Below are 15,521 nucleotides of genomic sequence, written 5' to 3' on the forward strand. Positions count from 1 at the left end.
GTTTTAGACTAATTTCAGGGCGCCGATTCCAAATCTGATCTCAGATTTGCTCTATCACATCTCATTTTTATGCTATCGCCATACCCCATTTTCATTTATTTTACCCGAAATTAACTGTCACTTATGATTGCAAGTTGTTGCGAGTCAGTGACTGCTTTAGTGTTAAAATATGGTGCTGTAATTTTAGGATAGTGTGTTTATAATATCATTTTATGTAGATATCCACATTTATACTGGTAGGAACGAAGTGGACCAGACCACCAATAGATTATACTGGTAGGAACGAAGTGGACCAGACCACCAATAGATTATACTGGTAGGAACGAAGTGGACCAGACCACCAATAGATTATACTGGTAGGAACGAAGTGGACCAGACCACCAATAGATTATACTGGTAGGAACGAAGTGGACCAGACCACCAATAGATTATACTGGTAGGAACGAAGTGGACCAGACCACCAATAGATTATATCGTCCGACCGTTTGTCCGTCCGTCCGCGTCCGTTTGTCCGTCCGTCCGACAAGATGGCCGCCCGCTCCCCCTGCGCGTGTGTGCGTGTGTATGCGCGTGTGTGTGCGTGTCTGTGTGTGCGTGCGTGTGTGTATATGTGTGACTGTGTGCGTGTGTGTGCGTGCGTGTGTGCGTGTCCGGCCCACTCGAGCGGCGTGATGAATGGGCGCTATTGGGCTTCGGATCGTTATTCACGGCGAACTGGAAGCGTAGCAACACAACTTCATTACGTGTGCGTGCGTGCATGTATGTGTGTGTGCGTGCGGTGTGTGTGCGTGTGTACGTTTATGCGCGTGTGCGTGTGTGCGGTCGATATCCCTGTACCTGTATTAGTATTATTCCTACCAGCCCACCCCGCAGGGTCCTGTTTTAATATTTTTCTTCTGCAGTTTTTATTGAAAATGCAATAATAGATATCTCATAAACCTGATGTGATAGACAAAAACTGATGCCAGATTTGGAATCAGCACCCCAAAATGACATTAAAACCGTTGGAATACCTTATGCCAGAAAAAGTGTGACCAGTGTAATCCTTGCCCGATGCTTACTCGGTATATAAACACAATACAAATACCGTTTGTCGACAGGAAACAAATGGAGACCATAACACAATTAGATGGAGCTCTACACGCACGTGTACTTTAGATGTGTTTATTCAGGTTTAAGTCAAAGCATATAGTCACATTGCTACAATAGCCTTGATCTGTGATACAAATATTACATTTACTGCTTTAGTTTTCTGGCTGGTATTTACCATTGACAGTTTTGTCGGCGCAATACCAACGCCACTTATTGCATTTTAACACCTCATTTCTGAAATAACTCTTGAGTGTCCTCGACATTACGTGGGGTGGATATTGCCATGTTTCCTATACAAAGGGGTTTTACAGGGCACAACCCAGCACACCATGCAGTGTCACAGCGAGACAACTACCTCGCCTGGTAATCAGGAGGTCGTGGGTTTTATCCCGACGCCTCTAAATTTGGAGTTTGCGTGTCTCTCTCCCCGTGGTCGCGTGGATTTTTCTCCAGGTCCTCCAGTTTTCCCCTTCACATTTAGAAACACGCGTTTTAGAGTATTTGGCTGATATAAATTTCCGCATGAGCCACTTCGTTGAGCTATCATTTATGGCCAGGTGGTTTTTGAAAAAGAACAATATAACTAAGTGGGCCTTACCTGGTAAAATAAAAAAAAAGTTTATGGTTTACTGCCCAGCACAGGACTGCTCTTACCACCACTACAGACCAAATGCTTCTATTTGCATTTCATTAAAGACATTATACACTACAGTAGTTGTTTCAATACAAATTGAACAGTTGACCACTGAAATAAAATTCCAAGCTGTAAAGAGGCTACATTTGGAAATTAGAGGTTTGTTCAGAAAACGGATTTGACAAAATCCCCACCCCTGAATTACCCTGATATTTTCAATGACACTGTATTTGGCACTGTATAATCATAGTTTAATAGTCGACACAAACAAGGTCTAACGCAGTGGAGTCTCAATACCACGTCTGAAGTGTGAGTGAGGAGTTGCATCTCATGTCAACACGTGGAGACTAACATAGAGAAACACGTGCATTAACATACATAACCGTGTTACATCATTAGACCTCCTTTGCCAATACCAAAATATAATAGGGTTTTGCCCCCCTTTTTTCCCACTGGATATTAGTAAAACTCAATAAAAATAGGGAAAACCCCTAAATTTTGGTACTGGCAAAGGAGGTCTATTGATGTAGATGCTTACCCCGCGCCCTCATTACTTTGATAGTGCGTTGTCTTTGAGCTGTACGCCTTTTGGCGTCCTCTGGTCCTAGCACCAATTGAGACGAGGCTCAAAAGAAAGCTGTCTCTGGTGTGGACCAATCAGTTTCAAGGACAATGCATACATTATCAGCGTATGTTTTTTGTTTGCATTTTGACCGCAAGTAATGTGGTGAATGCAGACATGATTCCTCGTAAAAAGGTTTCAGTTTTGTAAAAAAAAAGGGGGAAACCCTATTATTATAACTGTGTTATTTAATTTCTGCTCCCAACTTCATTCAAATTGTGCTTGTCGGCATCTTGTCATAGGCCGATGTGTCCATTCGCAGAGCAGGGCATGCCCCCCTTGCCACACCATGTGCTCAAGATCAGCCCACAGGAGGTGCTTTCGGAACTACGACTGTGCCCCCTTTCAATTACTCTTTTTAAGGCACACTTGTGGACGTGCCTTCCCACAAAATCCTGGATACAGAAAAAAACGGTCATCGCATGGTGGTCAAACCTATACGTATATGCACGTGTTTAAGTCTAAGCGCTGGATTTTAGTAAAACTAAAAAAACTAAAATGTTATATTTTAGGTTTCTTTTCTTTAAGTGACCAGGCTTTGAGCTAATCAACTCATGACACTCGAGATCGAGGTTTAATCATGGATCTCAGCAACAACAACAAGTGGGTTATTAACAATAACATAATTGACACAAGTTACTGAGCACAATATAATAAAATATAAAATGGCTTTGGAATCAGCTTCACTGCAAAAATTATTAATACTGATTTTAGAAAAAAATTAAATCAACAATCCAAAGCATAAATTAGTTCCCACGGTGTAACAATAAGCAAAGTGCTGTTATATCTTTTAAAAGTATCGCTCACATTATTGTTTTTTTTTATAAATAACATTTTGAGGCGTACTGTGAATTCAAATACAAAAGTGTATAAAAGATACAGACCCGATGTCGGCTATAAAAGAGTTCACACAGACGGTACATAAACTGTACGGCGTTAATTTTGCGCAAGTTTGCTGGTTATCATTATTCAGACTCAATCTCATACTTTAGGGGCCGTCCATAAATGACGTCACGCGATTTTGGACGATTTTTGACCCCCCGCCCCCCTCGTCACACGGCGTCACAAAAAGTCAGATCCCCCCCCCCCCCAAATATGACGTCACAAAGCTCTGCCCCCCCCCTAAAAAAAACATGCTTCAAATCGTAAACTATTGTCATTGTAGTGCGTATTTAATGTGGCGCTGCACTCTGAGAAAAAGTCAATTTAATTAAGTAGAACGTGTTGTCTATATTTATTTAAAGTTGCACATTTTGATGTGACGTCACATTTCTCAACCCCCCCCCCCCCCCGTCGTCACACATCGTCACAAATGTCTGACCCCACCCCCCTCGGTGCGTGACATCATATATGGACGGCCCCTTACATAGGGTACTTAAAATCTCACAAAAAAGTGATATGAATTAGCTTGTGAGGACATTTAACAAACGGTGTCCAGGTTAAACGAGACAATACAAATCGTAACTAAGTTAACAGTCGATGGTCTCGTTGAAAATCCACTCGGTGCAAGCGTCTCCCTCACCCTTAACCTCCCAACTAACATCGGTCACCCACAAAGGGAGCTTCTCCACTCATCGCAGTAACAAAGTCAGTCACAGGCCAACACTCTCCACGCTCTTCGAGCCAGCCCGCGCAAGTGCAAACTACAATTGAGCCAAGTCCCATCCAACTGCGTCTCTGCTACTGGACTTGTGAGCCGTAGCCCACGCCCGACGGTCACGGCGTGTTGTTTGAATATGCTTCACCAAGCTTGGTCAGCGCAGGTTGGTTCACGGAGGACCCCCAATGACCAGCACAAGACATCATTCGCCACTCACGTTAGTCAATGCAGAGGACCGAACTCGGATGACAACGTTCGTAGCGCAGTGCGCTAATCGCACTGTCACCCACTCTCCACCTCTGGGATATTAAATCTTGATTTAAGGCTTTCGTGACTGCAGGGATTCATATTCTTGGTTCTTATATTAATATTTGTATTAATATTATTTTATTATTTCCCTTCTACGTGACTTTACTCTGGGATATTATTCGCTGAAACTGTGAAATGGACTTGTCGCCCAACAGATGAATACATAATCAGAAAGTGTGCGTGCGAACGCGCGTGCGTTACGTCTACGCGTAGCGTATACAGACATAGCGTAGTTAGCGTGGGAGCAGGGCTACGAAATGACACGGCATTTTACTCGGGATCAAATGCGCTGTTGGTTTTGCCTCCTGTGTCCATGCTCTCCTTTGCGACTTTCTTCCTGCGCGGTTTCTTCACCGCTGCTTCGAGGTTGGTGTCCTCGGCCACCAGAGAGTGACCGGCTCCTGTGATCACCTCTGGACCTTTGGGGGGCACGGCCGGACAATGAGAATCCGACTTGTCCACTGTCTTCTTCCGTCTCAGCTTAGCTTTCCTGGAGTGGGGGAGGCGGGGGGGGGGGGTGGGAGTCATTGACAAATCATTCTTCATGGCTACTGCCAGTCAATACCGCCAGGCTCTCACAAGCTGTGCGCATCGACGTGATATGGGAATCCGCTATCACACGCACGCCAAAGAGACTGTGCGATTGGCTGGGTGACCAGTAATTGCAACAACAACAACGCAATGAATCAAGGCGGAAGTGATAAGCTGTGCAATTAAAAAAAACGACTGTTATGAACTGGCATACAAGTTTCACTTTGTGCTCAAAGTGGAAAGATGATAAAACACTAAATTCACTTGTACAAACAAACTACCTGTGCCAAACCTCAGCCAGTCTTCTAGTATTGTTGTGTAACACTGCTGAATGGAAGGGTATCGTATCCAATCGTATCCACATGTGCAGCAAATAGTGCAAAATAGGTTGTTCAATTTAAAGAGCAGGGTTGGTTAGCAAGACACCACCTGTAACGAGTCTAAAACGAGCCACCTACCAATGGCACACACAATGGGCAGTGCACCCTAAGATATAATGCATCTCTTAACACAGCACAGGCACACACAACCCCTTCAAAAACACCTGTTGAACAACAACAAAATCCTCCCGAACTTAAAAACGTAGAATATTAACTGATGAAAACGTCCGCGGCTAAAGCTTTCGTTTCCACTCACATGACGCATAGGGGTTTCTAATCAATCCAGAGCCTTGCGAGGCTCCTCGAAAAAAAAGTTTGCCGCCACAAATAGCTGCTCCTTCAAAAAAACACAATCGCCGTCTTTGTCGGGTGCCGACGACCTCCGGGCCCGACACCTTGACCCCCAACCAAAGTGCGCTTTGTGCTCTGAGTGAGCTGCCGCCGTGAATGGGCCCCGCGATGGCCGAGCTTGTCAGCGTCACGGCCGATTATTGATCTCGACAGCGAGACCACTTTCACGGCGCAAATTATTCACCCGCTCGTGCATTCATTAACCCTGCGTAGTGCGCACACGGACGCACGCACGCGCAGGGCCATCCCAACACGGTGGGCAGGAGAGTGGCTCTAGATTTGAAGCTTTCGTGACTGCAAGGATTCATACTCTTAGTTCTTTCGGTAAAGTCACCATGTAGGTAAAAAAATGAAATTAAAATTAATAAAAATAAAACAATAAAATCACGACGTTTCGGAGGCAACACAAGTCTCCGTCATCAGGTGGGACCGTCACAGCCAGATTTTCTGCATCAAGAGAGGCTGGGATTCAAGATGCAAGCTCTTAAATACAACTTCTTGGTTCTTTCGGTAAAGTCAAGTAGAAGGGAAGTAATAAAATAATAAAAATAAAACATAATAAAATAAAATAATTCTCACGACGTTTCGGCTACAACGCAAGCAGCCGTCTTCAGGTGAAGGCTGCTTGCGTTGTAGCCGAAACGTCGTGAGAATTATTTTATTTTATTATGTTTTATTTTTATTATTTTATTACTTCCCTTCTACTTGACTTTACCGAAAGAACCAAGAAGATGAATCCCTGCAGTCACGAAAGCTTTAAATCGAAATCTTAAATACAAGTTAAGGGGGAGGAGGAGAGGGGGGGAGGAGCTTATCAGAATGTGGTAGCCAATGAATGGAACGTATCGGGAGGAGTATGGAAGAGTGGCGTTCGACGACTCACGGTTTGTCCGCCGTCCCGGCTTCCGTCTCGGCCTCAGAGCGGCCGGCAGCGTCGCCCGTCTGGAACGGCACGGGAGGCGGGCGATCGTAAAGTATTGTCCCACGCACGGCACGCGGAGCCAAATTAAGGAAAGCAAAGCAGTGGTGAAGCTCACGGACAAGCGGTTAGGTTATGAAGAGATTGCGGAACATAGACAGATTGGTATACGTATTCATATTTGGAGGTTTGTGGTGAGGATACCTTTATTTTGGGTTAAGGATACCTCTATTCCGTAACTCCCCTGATATTCTGGAGACAGGGTAGCGTGATTATGTATAACACACCGTGAAAACTAAAATCTAAATCACTACTTCCAAAACAATGTTTGAACAATTTGTAATAAAAAAATAAACATCCACTGTAGTAAAAATAATATATTAAACAAAACTGCAATACAGATAAAATATATTCTTTGGGTCTTTCAGTAAAGCCACGTAGATAGAAAAATAAAATAAAAATATTATTTTAAAAAAAATTTCCATCTACATGGCTTTACCGAAAGACCCAAAGAATATGAATTCCTGCAGTCACGAAAGCTTTAAGTCAGGAAAAAAATATAAAAGTTTCAAAACCCAGAGTAATGATTATTTTTGAGATAAAATCGAAGATATGCGGCTCATTGAATTGCTGAAAACCTTTCTGGCGTTGTCGAAGTAACTGAAGGTGACCAGTGGTCAATGTCTCTGGTCTAGTGGTTCAGGATGGGTTCTATCTAAACACATGTTATGGCCATGTTATGAGACATTGAGACGATACAGCTTTGCCCAAACCCTTTGGTTTTTTCGGTAAAGTCACGTAGAAGGGAAATAATAAATTAATAAAAAATAAAACATAATATTTTATCATGTTTTATTGTTTTAATTTTATTATTTCCCTTCATAAACATATTTTATCATGTTTAATTTTTATTATTTTATTATTTCCCTTCTACGTAACTTTACCGAAAGAACCAAAAAGATGAATCCCTGCAGTCACGAAAGCTTTAAATCGAAAATTAAAACTAATAGTTTTATTTTTATTTTATTCATAAATAAAATAAAACAACTAAATTTTTTCTTTTTATTTTATTTTGTTATTTTGTTTTCACCTACGTGACTTTACCGAAAAAACCAAAGAGTATGGATCCTTGCAGTCACGAAAACTTCAAATCTAGAATTATGCCCAAACCCATAATCTTGAACTGCCACGTTCATAATCGAGAAATAGCAAATACAAAAGTGTTGCACTGCACGAAAGCGCAAGTGTCTTCATGCGCCCCCCCCCCCCACCATTTACTTCCATTGAGAATAATTAATAAAATAAAAATGCTGAAGTTAGAGAGGTTCTATTCACACGCTCAGGAAAATCGGGGGGGGGGGGGGTGTGGTGTGTGTGAGAGGTCTTGGTTGAAGGTCTTTTGTGCGCCTCCCAATAACGTCACACACAATGGGACGTTATGGGGAAGCAACTCCCACTGCTGAGATTGTCATCGTTTTTTGTTTTCTCCTTCGCGCTCGTTCACCCCACAAGGCCCCGAAATAAACCTGCAAAGCACTCGAGTGTGTTTCATTCAATTTTCGATTTATAAACGTGGTCCTTGCCATATTTTTGACCTCGGGTAGGTTGCACGCAGAATTTGGTGGCTTAACCTCAGGTGTGCTTTAAAATAAACTGGGCATGAGTGAAGAATAATGAGTTTGTCATATTTGGATTTAAAGCTTTCGTGACTGCAGGGATTCATCTTCTTGGTTCTTTCGGTAAAGTCACGTAGAAGGGAAATAATAAAATAATACGAAATAATAATATAATAATAGGAAATTTGTTATTATTTCCCTTCTACGTGACTTTACCGAAAGAACCAAGAAGATGAGTTTATCATAATCCACGACAGAGGTTTTTTGGGTTAGATCGCGTAAATATAAATGTGTTGTTGAACCCGCCACCACCCGACACAGCCAATTAGTAAGGTTTGTCACGTAAACGAGACCATTCGTTACTAGTTCAGCACACTGGTGTGTTGGAGAGTAAACCCACAACACATTCATATTTACACGATCTAACACAAAAGAACCTCTATGATGGATACTATTGGTCGCGAAAGCCTGTTTAACACCATAAAAAATATATATATCTATCTTCTTGGTTCTTTCGGTAAAGTCACGTAGAAGGGAAATAATAAAATAATAAAAATAAAACATCATTCAGACGCTGTCTTTCCGACAGACCTGTTCTTCACCTGAGGACGGCTGCTTGCGTTGTGGCCGAAACGTCGTGAGAATTATTTTATTATGTTTTATTTTTATTATTTTATTATTTCCCTTCTACGTGACTTTACCGAAAAAACCAAGAAGATGAATCCCTGCAGTCACGAAAGCTTTAAATCGAAATATATATATCTAATAAAGTCACGTAGGTAAAAAAATAAATAATAATAATAATAATAAATAATAGAACAAATAATCGAAATAAATAAAATCTATTATTTTTCTAAATAAAATATTTTATTTCAATTATTTTTTAGATAAATTGTTTTCTTATTTATTTGCTTTTTACCTACGTGACTTTAGCGAAAACACCTAAGAGTCGTTAATCCTCGCAGTAGCGAAAGCTTCAAATCTTGAATCTATCTACTGCTGGATGAGGGTACCACCAGGCTGTTGTCATCCCCTCATGGTGATGCACGTCCGCACGCAAGTTGGTCTCATCACTCCATCTCCACGGCGGACGCTCCCCACCGTCAAGCTCCCCACCTTCTTGGATCTTTCGGTAAAGTCACGTAGAAGGGAAGTAATAAAATAATAAAAGTAAAACATAATAAAAGAATAAAATAAAATAAAATAAAAAAATTACATGATGTAATAAAATAATATTATATAATATTTATTTTAATTATTTTATTACTTCCCTTCTACGTGACTTTACCGAAAGAACCAAGAAGATGAATCCCTGCAGTCACGAAAGCTTTAAATCGAAATTTAAGCTCCCCACCTTCAATGCTCTCCGATGCGTTTGCCGGTCGCGCCCCTCCCACCAGTTGAGTTTAATTATTTAGAGAACCTGTTGCACGTGACTTTGTTGTTGTTGAAGTTGCTCATTTTATCTTGAGCCCCGAATTTGCAACCTCGTTTAATGACGTGCTTCGAACCTGTCCCGTGGTTAATTTGAATCGGTTGCTTATGACTATGGTGATAGAAAATCCTATACGGTTCATATTTTTTCGCTTTGCGTTCATGCCTTTATTTCTTCAATGCGTTTTTCATAAAACATCGTCGAATGCCGCAGTGAACAACTGGCCAAAGCACGTCTCCTTGTCTGGTTCCCCTGTTAATTAGGATGTGTTACTTGCTTTGTGCTATCTCAATAGAGCTGTATAAATGTTTACAGAGGTTTGTTTTTTGTAAAATTAGATGACTGCATCAATTTTCACAAATGTCTTGCATCATAACCTATAAAGGTTAGGCAATAATGGCATTTGGTATTGATTAGTCTTCAAATGAATGTGACTGATAGTATATATGTGGTCATGGTAGAGAAAGCCACTAGGCCCGTGCGGAGTCATTAGCCGCTTATCGTATGCATTTCAATTGTTCACTAATTTCACTGGGAGCAGTATAACTAAACATTTATAGGCCCATCAAACACATGAGCAAGCTGCATTTAATAAATCATAACAGCAATAAATATTTTTTTTATTTAAAGCTTTCGTGACTGCAGGGATTCATATTCTTGGTTCTTTCGGTAAAGTCATAAATAATATTATTTTATTATTTACCTTCTACGTGACTTTACCGAAAGAACCAAGAATATAGCAATAAATTAAGGCTGTCTCGTGTGTGCCATGTGCTGGACGCTCGATCGAGTTTAACAAAGGCTGAATGGCGAATGTATTCACATGCTCGACAGATTGTGCCGAGTCTGTAGTTCAATACCCATAACCTCCCAGCAATGACTGAGGAACAACCAAAGCACGCAACAAAAGCGATAAGTCCGCATTAAAGACCCTTGCCTTGGTCAATATCACGTGCAAGAGAAGGCCACTGCGCATCAATGCCATGCTCCAAATCTTTAAACAAATTACCATTTGCGATTAATTTTGTAGAAATAAAGTACAGCGTGGAAATCAAATTACCTCCCCCCCCAAAAAAAAAATATATACAAATGGGATGTCCGTTTTGATTAAATGAATATCAGTGCACGTGCACAATGCCCGTAAGTGCGGTGAGTTTTGAGAAACACACCGTCGTTGAATTGTGGCGTGTCATTTCCAAGCGTGGAAAATGTGAGGTGTGCGAGTGCGTGGGTGTTGAACATCCTACAGGTGACAGTGTTCTCGGGAACTTTTGCGAACTATGTAACCATTTCTTTTCAGTATTAGTCAGGCTGCTTGCGAGCGAGGCTTGGTGAACAATGGGTTCGTGGCGAATAAAAAACACACATTAGTTGGCACAGGCTCACTCTCATTCACACATCAACAACCTACGCTTCAATTCACTTTACCGGTGGAATTACCCGGCCCGTGGGCGGTGACATAAATCGTTAAGGAGAGCGGCGTTTCCAACACCTCTCGCTGCCGGCAAAGGGTGCTTTGACCACAGGGCACTCTTTCTGTTTAACCGCAAAACGATTGCAGTGGGCAGAAACGGAGTTTCGTATTCGCTGCCTATTGCTGGCTATCATTATGAACGGCAGTGTGATATTGTAAAACGATGGCGATGATAAAGGAAATAATACTATAATGAGAACCAATGTTCACGCTTTGCAATGATGGTTATCGACATTTTAATACTACGAATAATATCTGTGCGGATAGCAAACCGGGCAGGGTGCGTGGCTTGCAAGTGGAGATTGCGAGGTCAACATCTGGGGACTGATAAAATGGGTACCACTTTTTGGGAGTCGCTAGTGGTCGTTTTATGGACATAACCTGTCCCCACCATAGGAATGTGGATTTTCCATCATGTAAATGGGATAACGAGTTCCTTCCTATGCTCGTACGAGTGGGACACCACTTTGCATTGACTTTCAGCATATCAACAATATTGCTGGCTATCATTATGTCAAGGCGCTCTTCCCCCTCCAACCCAGCTTAAATATACGGTCCAAGCCTGGTTGTGTTTCATTCAGACGCTGTCTTTCCGACAGACCTGTTCTTCACCTGAGGACGGCTGCTTGCGTTGTGGCCGAAACGTCGTGAGAATTATTTTATTTCGTTTTATTTTTATTATTTTATTATTTCCCTTCTACGTGACTTTACCAAAAGAACCAAGAAGATATCAACAATGGTTATAAACCAAAGGGGTGAAGTGTGGGTGCAGTCGTTTGTACGTTGTTGCATTGGTGAACATTTCCCTTCGGAACCATTTTTGGCAAAACTGGACTGAACAGCTCCATCACCAGTGATGGGGAAAACTGCCCACGCCATGGATTTTGCCCGTTGTATCAACAGGCGAATGTGTACTGGTTCACATTCCCACATGCACATCACACGAACAGAAAGCAGCGAATATAAGGCTCATTAGCAAGGCCTTACGATTTTAGCCCGGACGTCACAATAATTGTGAAATCTTGGCATTGGCGGCAGAAACACACTGGATTAGGCGTTTCCTTTTATTTTTTTAAATGTCGTGTGTCACTCTCTGAAAACACAAAGCCGCATTTGCGTTACGAATTGGTGCATTATCTTTGACACGGTGAGAACACTTGTCGGGATGGAAGCGCCGAACACTCATCGCTCTGCAGGGTCTCCTCTCCAAACACAACCGGTGTGCTGAAGTAGTAACGATTTGGCACATTCTGTTTACGTGACAAACCTCACTAATAGGCTGCGTCGGGGTGGTGGCGGCGGGCTTAGCGACGTATTTATAGTCACGCAATCTAGATCTAGAGTCTGTTTATTTTAATTTTATGAACGTAGCGCATCCAGTGGCTGCAAGGGGTTGTGTTAACCCATGACATACAACCCACAATGAATCGAAAATACTGCAGTTGGTTCTCGCACGCAAGATTCGGTGCGTGTATCGCGAGTATAGCAATTGATATTTAATCAATGCGTTGTCACATGCTGCTTCCCCTATCCTGACATGAGATTCCCGGCAACCTCCCCATTCACCTGTATTCAACAACCAGCGGTCGTCGGTTCCACGAATTATATCAAACTCGCTTTACTAGCCGGCTTCGCCTGAGACTTGGATTCTTGTCTTGGATTAATACGCGGCCTCCGCGGAGGGCGGGGATGCGTGACGTCAGCAGGCACACTGCGTGACGCTGCCGCATGCGGGTGACATCACATATGTGACGTCACCACTCACTTGCCTTGCAAAATATATCCATTATTGCGCCCCTCCCCCCAACTACAAAAGTAAATTTTTATACTTTTTGCATTGTGTAGTCTGGAAGCTACTCACATGCCAAATTCCAAGTTTGTTGCATGTCGGGAAGTATGCTAAACATTTCGAACAGACACACACATTCACAAATTTCCCTTTTATATAAATAGATCAAATTATATTTTTTCCCCGTTGGTTTGCAATATAAGGGCGCCACGGTAGCGAGATGTGAACTACCCCGCCTGGTATACAGGAGGTCGTGGGTTCGATCCCGACCCTGACGCCTGTATATGTGGAGTCTGCGTGTTTCTCTCCCTGTGTTGGTGTGGATTTTTCTCTGGGACCCCCGGTTTTTCACTCCACATTTAGACTCAACATGCGTTTAGAGTATTTGTCTGCTATAAATTTCCACACAATAAGCCACTTTGGGAACCTCATTTGCCAGTAAAAATATGATAATTGGTTCTTTACCCTTCTATCTGGCAACAAAACTGACACCTTTTTTACAAGGAGTCATATTTGCATAGACCGCAATACCTGCAGTCATAATACAAACAAAAGAACATAACTCTGATAATGTGCACTGTCCTTGAAGTTGATTGGTCCACACCCGAGACAGCTTTCCTTAGAGCCTAGTCTCATATGGGTTGGACCAGATGACGCCAAAAGGCGCACAACTCAAGGACAATGCACCATCAGAGTATGAGAGATCGGGGCAAGCATCTACACTATGGGAACCTCATTTGCCAGTAAAAATATGATAATTGGTTCTTTACCCTTCTATCTGGCAACAAAACTGACACCTTTTTTACAAGGAGTCATATTTGCATAGACCGCAATACCTGCAGTCATAATACAAACAAAAGAACATAACTCTGATAATGTGCACTGTCCTTGAAGTTGATTGGTCCACACCCGAGACAGCTTTCCTTAGAGCCTAGTCTCATATGGGTTGGACCAGATGACGCCAAAAGGCGCACAACTCAAGGACAATGCACCATCAGAGTATGAGAGCTCGGGGCAAGCATCTACACTATGGGAACCTCATTTGCCAGTAAAAATATGATAATTGGTTCTTTACCCTTCTATCTGGCAACAAAACTGACACCTTTTTTACAAGGAGTCATATTTGCATAGACCGCAATACCTGCAGTCATAATACAAACAAAAGAACATAACTCTGATAATGTGCACTGTCCTTGAAGTTGATTGGTCCACACCCGAGACAGCTTTCCTTAGAGCCTAGTCTCATATGGGTTGGACCAGATGACGCCAAAAGGCGCACAACTCAAGGACAATGCACCATCAGAGTATGAGAGCTCGGGGCAAGCATCTACACTATGGGAACCTCATTTGCCAGTAAAAATATGATAATTGGTTCTTTACCCTTCTATCTGGCAACAAAACTGACACCTTTTTTACAAGGAGTCATATTTGCATAGACCGCAATACCTGCAGTCATAATACAAACAAAAGAACATAACTCTGATAATGTGCACTGTCCTTGAAGTTGATTGGTCCACACCCGAGACAGCTTTCCTTAGAGCCTAGTCTCATATGGGTTGGACCAGATGACGCCAAAAGGCGCACAACTCAAGGACAATGCACCATCAGAGTATGAGAGCTCGGGGCAAGCATCTACACTATGGGAACCTCATTTGCCAGTAAAAATATGATAATTGGTTCTTTACCCTTCTATCTGGCAACAAAACTGACACCTTTTTTACAAGGAGTCATATTTGCATAGACCGCAATACCTGCAGTCATAATACAAACAAAAGAACATAACTCTGATAATGTGCACTGTCCTTGAAGTTGATTGGTCCACACCCGAGACAGCTTTCCTTAGAGCCTAGTCTCATATGGGTTGGACCAGATGACGCCAAAAGGCGCACAACTCAAGGACAATGCACCATCAGAGTATGAGAGCTCGGGGCAAGCATCTACACTATGGGAACCTCATTTGCCAGTAAAAATATGATAATTGGTTCTTTACCCTTCTATCTGGCAACAAAACTGACACCTTTTTTACAAGGAGTCATATTTGCATAGACCGCAATACCTGCAGTCATAATACAAACAAAAGAACATAACTCTGATAATGTGCACTGTCCTTGAAGTTGATTGGTCCACACCCGAGACAGCTTTCCTTAGAGCCTAGTCTCATATGGGTTGGACCAGATGACGCCAAAAGGCGCACAACTCAAGGACAATGCACCATCAGAGTATGAGAGCTCGGGGCAAGCATCTACACTATGGGAACCTCATTTGCCAGTAAAAATATGATAATTGGTTCTTTACCCTTCTATCTGGCAACAAAACTGACACCTTTTTTACAAGGAGTCATATTTGCATAGACCGCAATACCTGCAGTCATAATACAAACAAAAGAACATAACTCTGATAATGTGCACTGAGGTTCCCATAGTGTAGATGCTTGCCCCGAGCTCTCATACTCTGATGGTGCATTGTCCTTGAGTTGCGCGCCTTTTGGCGTCATCTGGTCCAACCCATATGAGACTAGGCTCTAAGGAAAGCTGTCTCGGGTGTGGACCAATCAACTTCAAGGACAGTGCACATTATCAGAGTTATGTTCTTTTGTTTGTATTATGACTGCAGGTATTGCGGTCTATGCAAATATGACTCCTTGTAAAAAAGGTGTCAGTTTTGTTGCCAGATAGAAGGGTAAAGAACCAATTATCATATTTTTACTGGCAAATGAGGTTCCCATAGTGTAGATGCTTGCCCCGAGCTCTCATACTCTGATGGTGCATT

At 42.3% G+C, this 15,521-nt stretch overlaps 1 protein-coding gene across 1 annotated transcript in view; it reads right to left on the bottom strand.

The window, feature by feature from the left end:
• Positions 1–3,681: 3,681 nt before the first annotated feature.
• Positions 3,682–15,521, bottom strand: part of AHI1 (Abelson helper integration site 1) — an 80,594-nt gene continuing 68,754 nt past the window's right edge. The window contains exons 29-30 of the mRNA XM_078866206.1: positions 6,403–6,461; positions 3,682–4,747 (exon numbers count right to left, since the gene is read on the bottom strand). Coding sequence (XP_078722332.1) covers positions 4,528–4,747; positions 6,403–6,461 — 279 coding nt within the window. The 3' untranslated portion in view covers positions 3,682–4,527. The remainder of the gene's footprint in view (positions 4,748–6,402; positions 6,462–15,521) is intronic.

The sequence above is a fragment of the Lampetra fluviatilis genome, chromosome 22 (assembly GCF_964198595.1).
Source record: "Lampetra fluviatilis chromosome 22, kcLamFluv1.1, whole genome shotgun sequence".
Lineage (NCBI taxonomy): Eukaryota > Metazoa > Chordata > Hyperoartia > Petromyzontiformes > Petromyzontidae > Lampetra > Lampetra fluviatilis.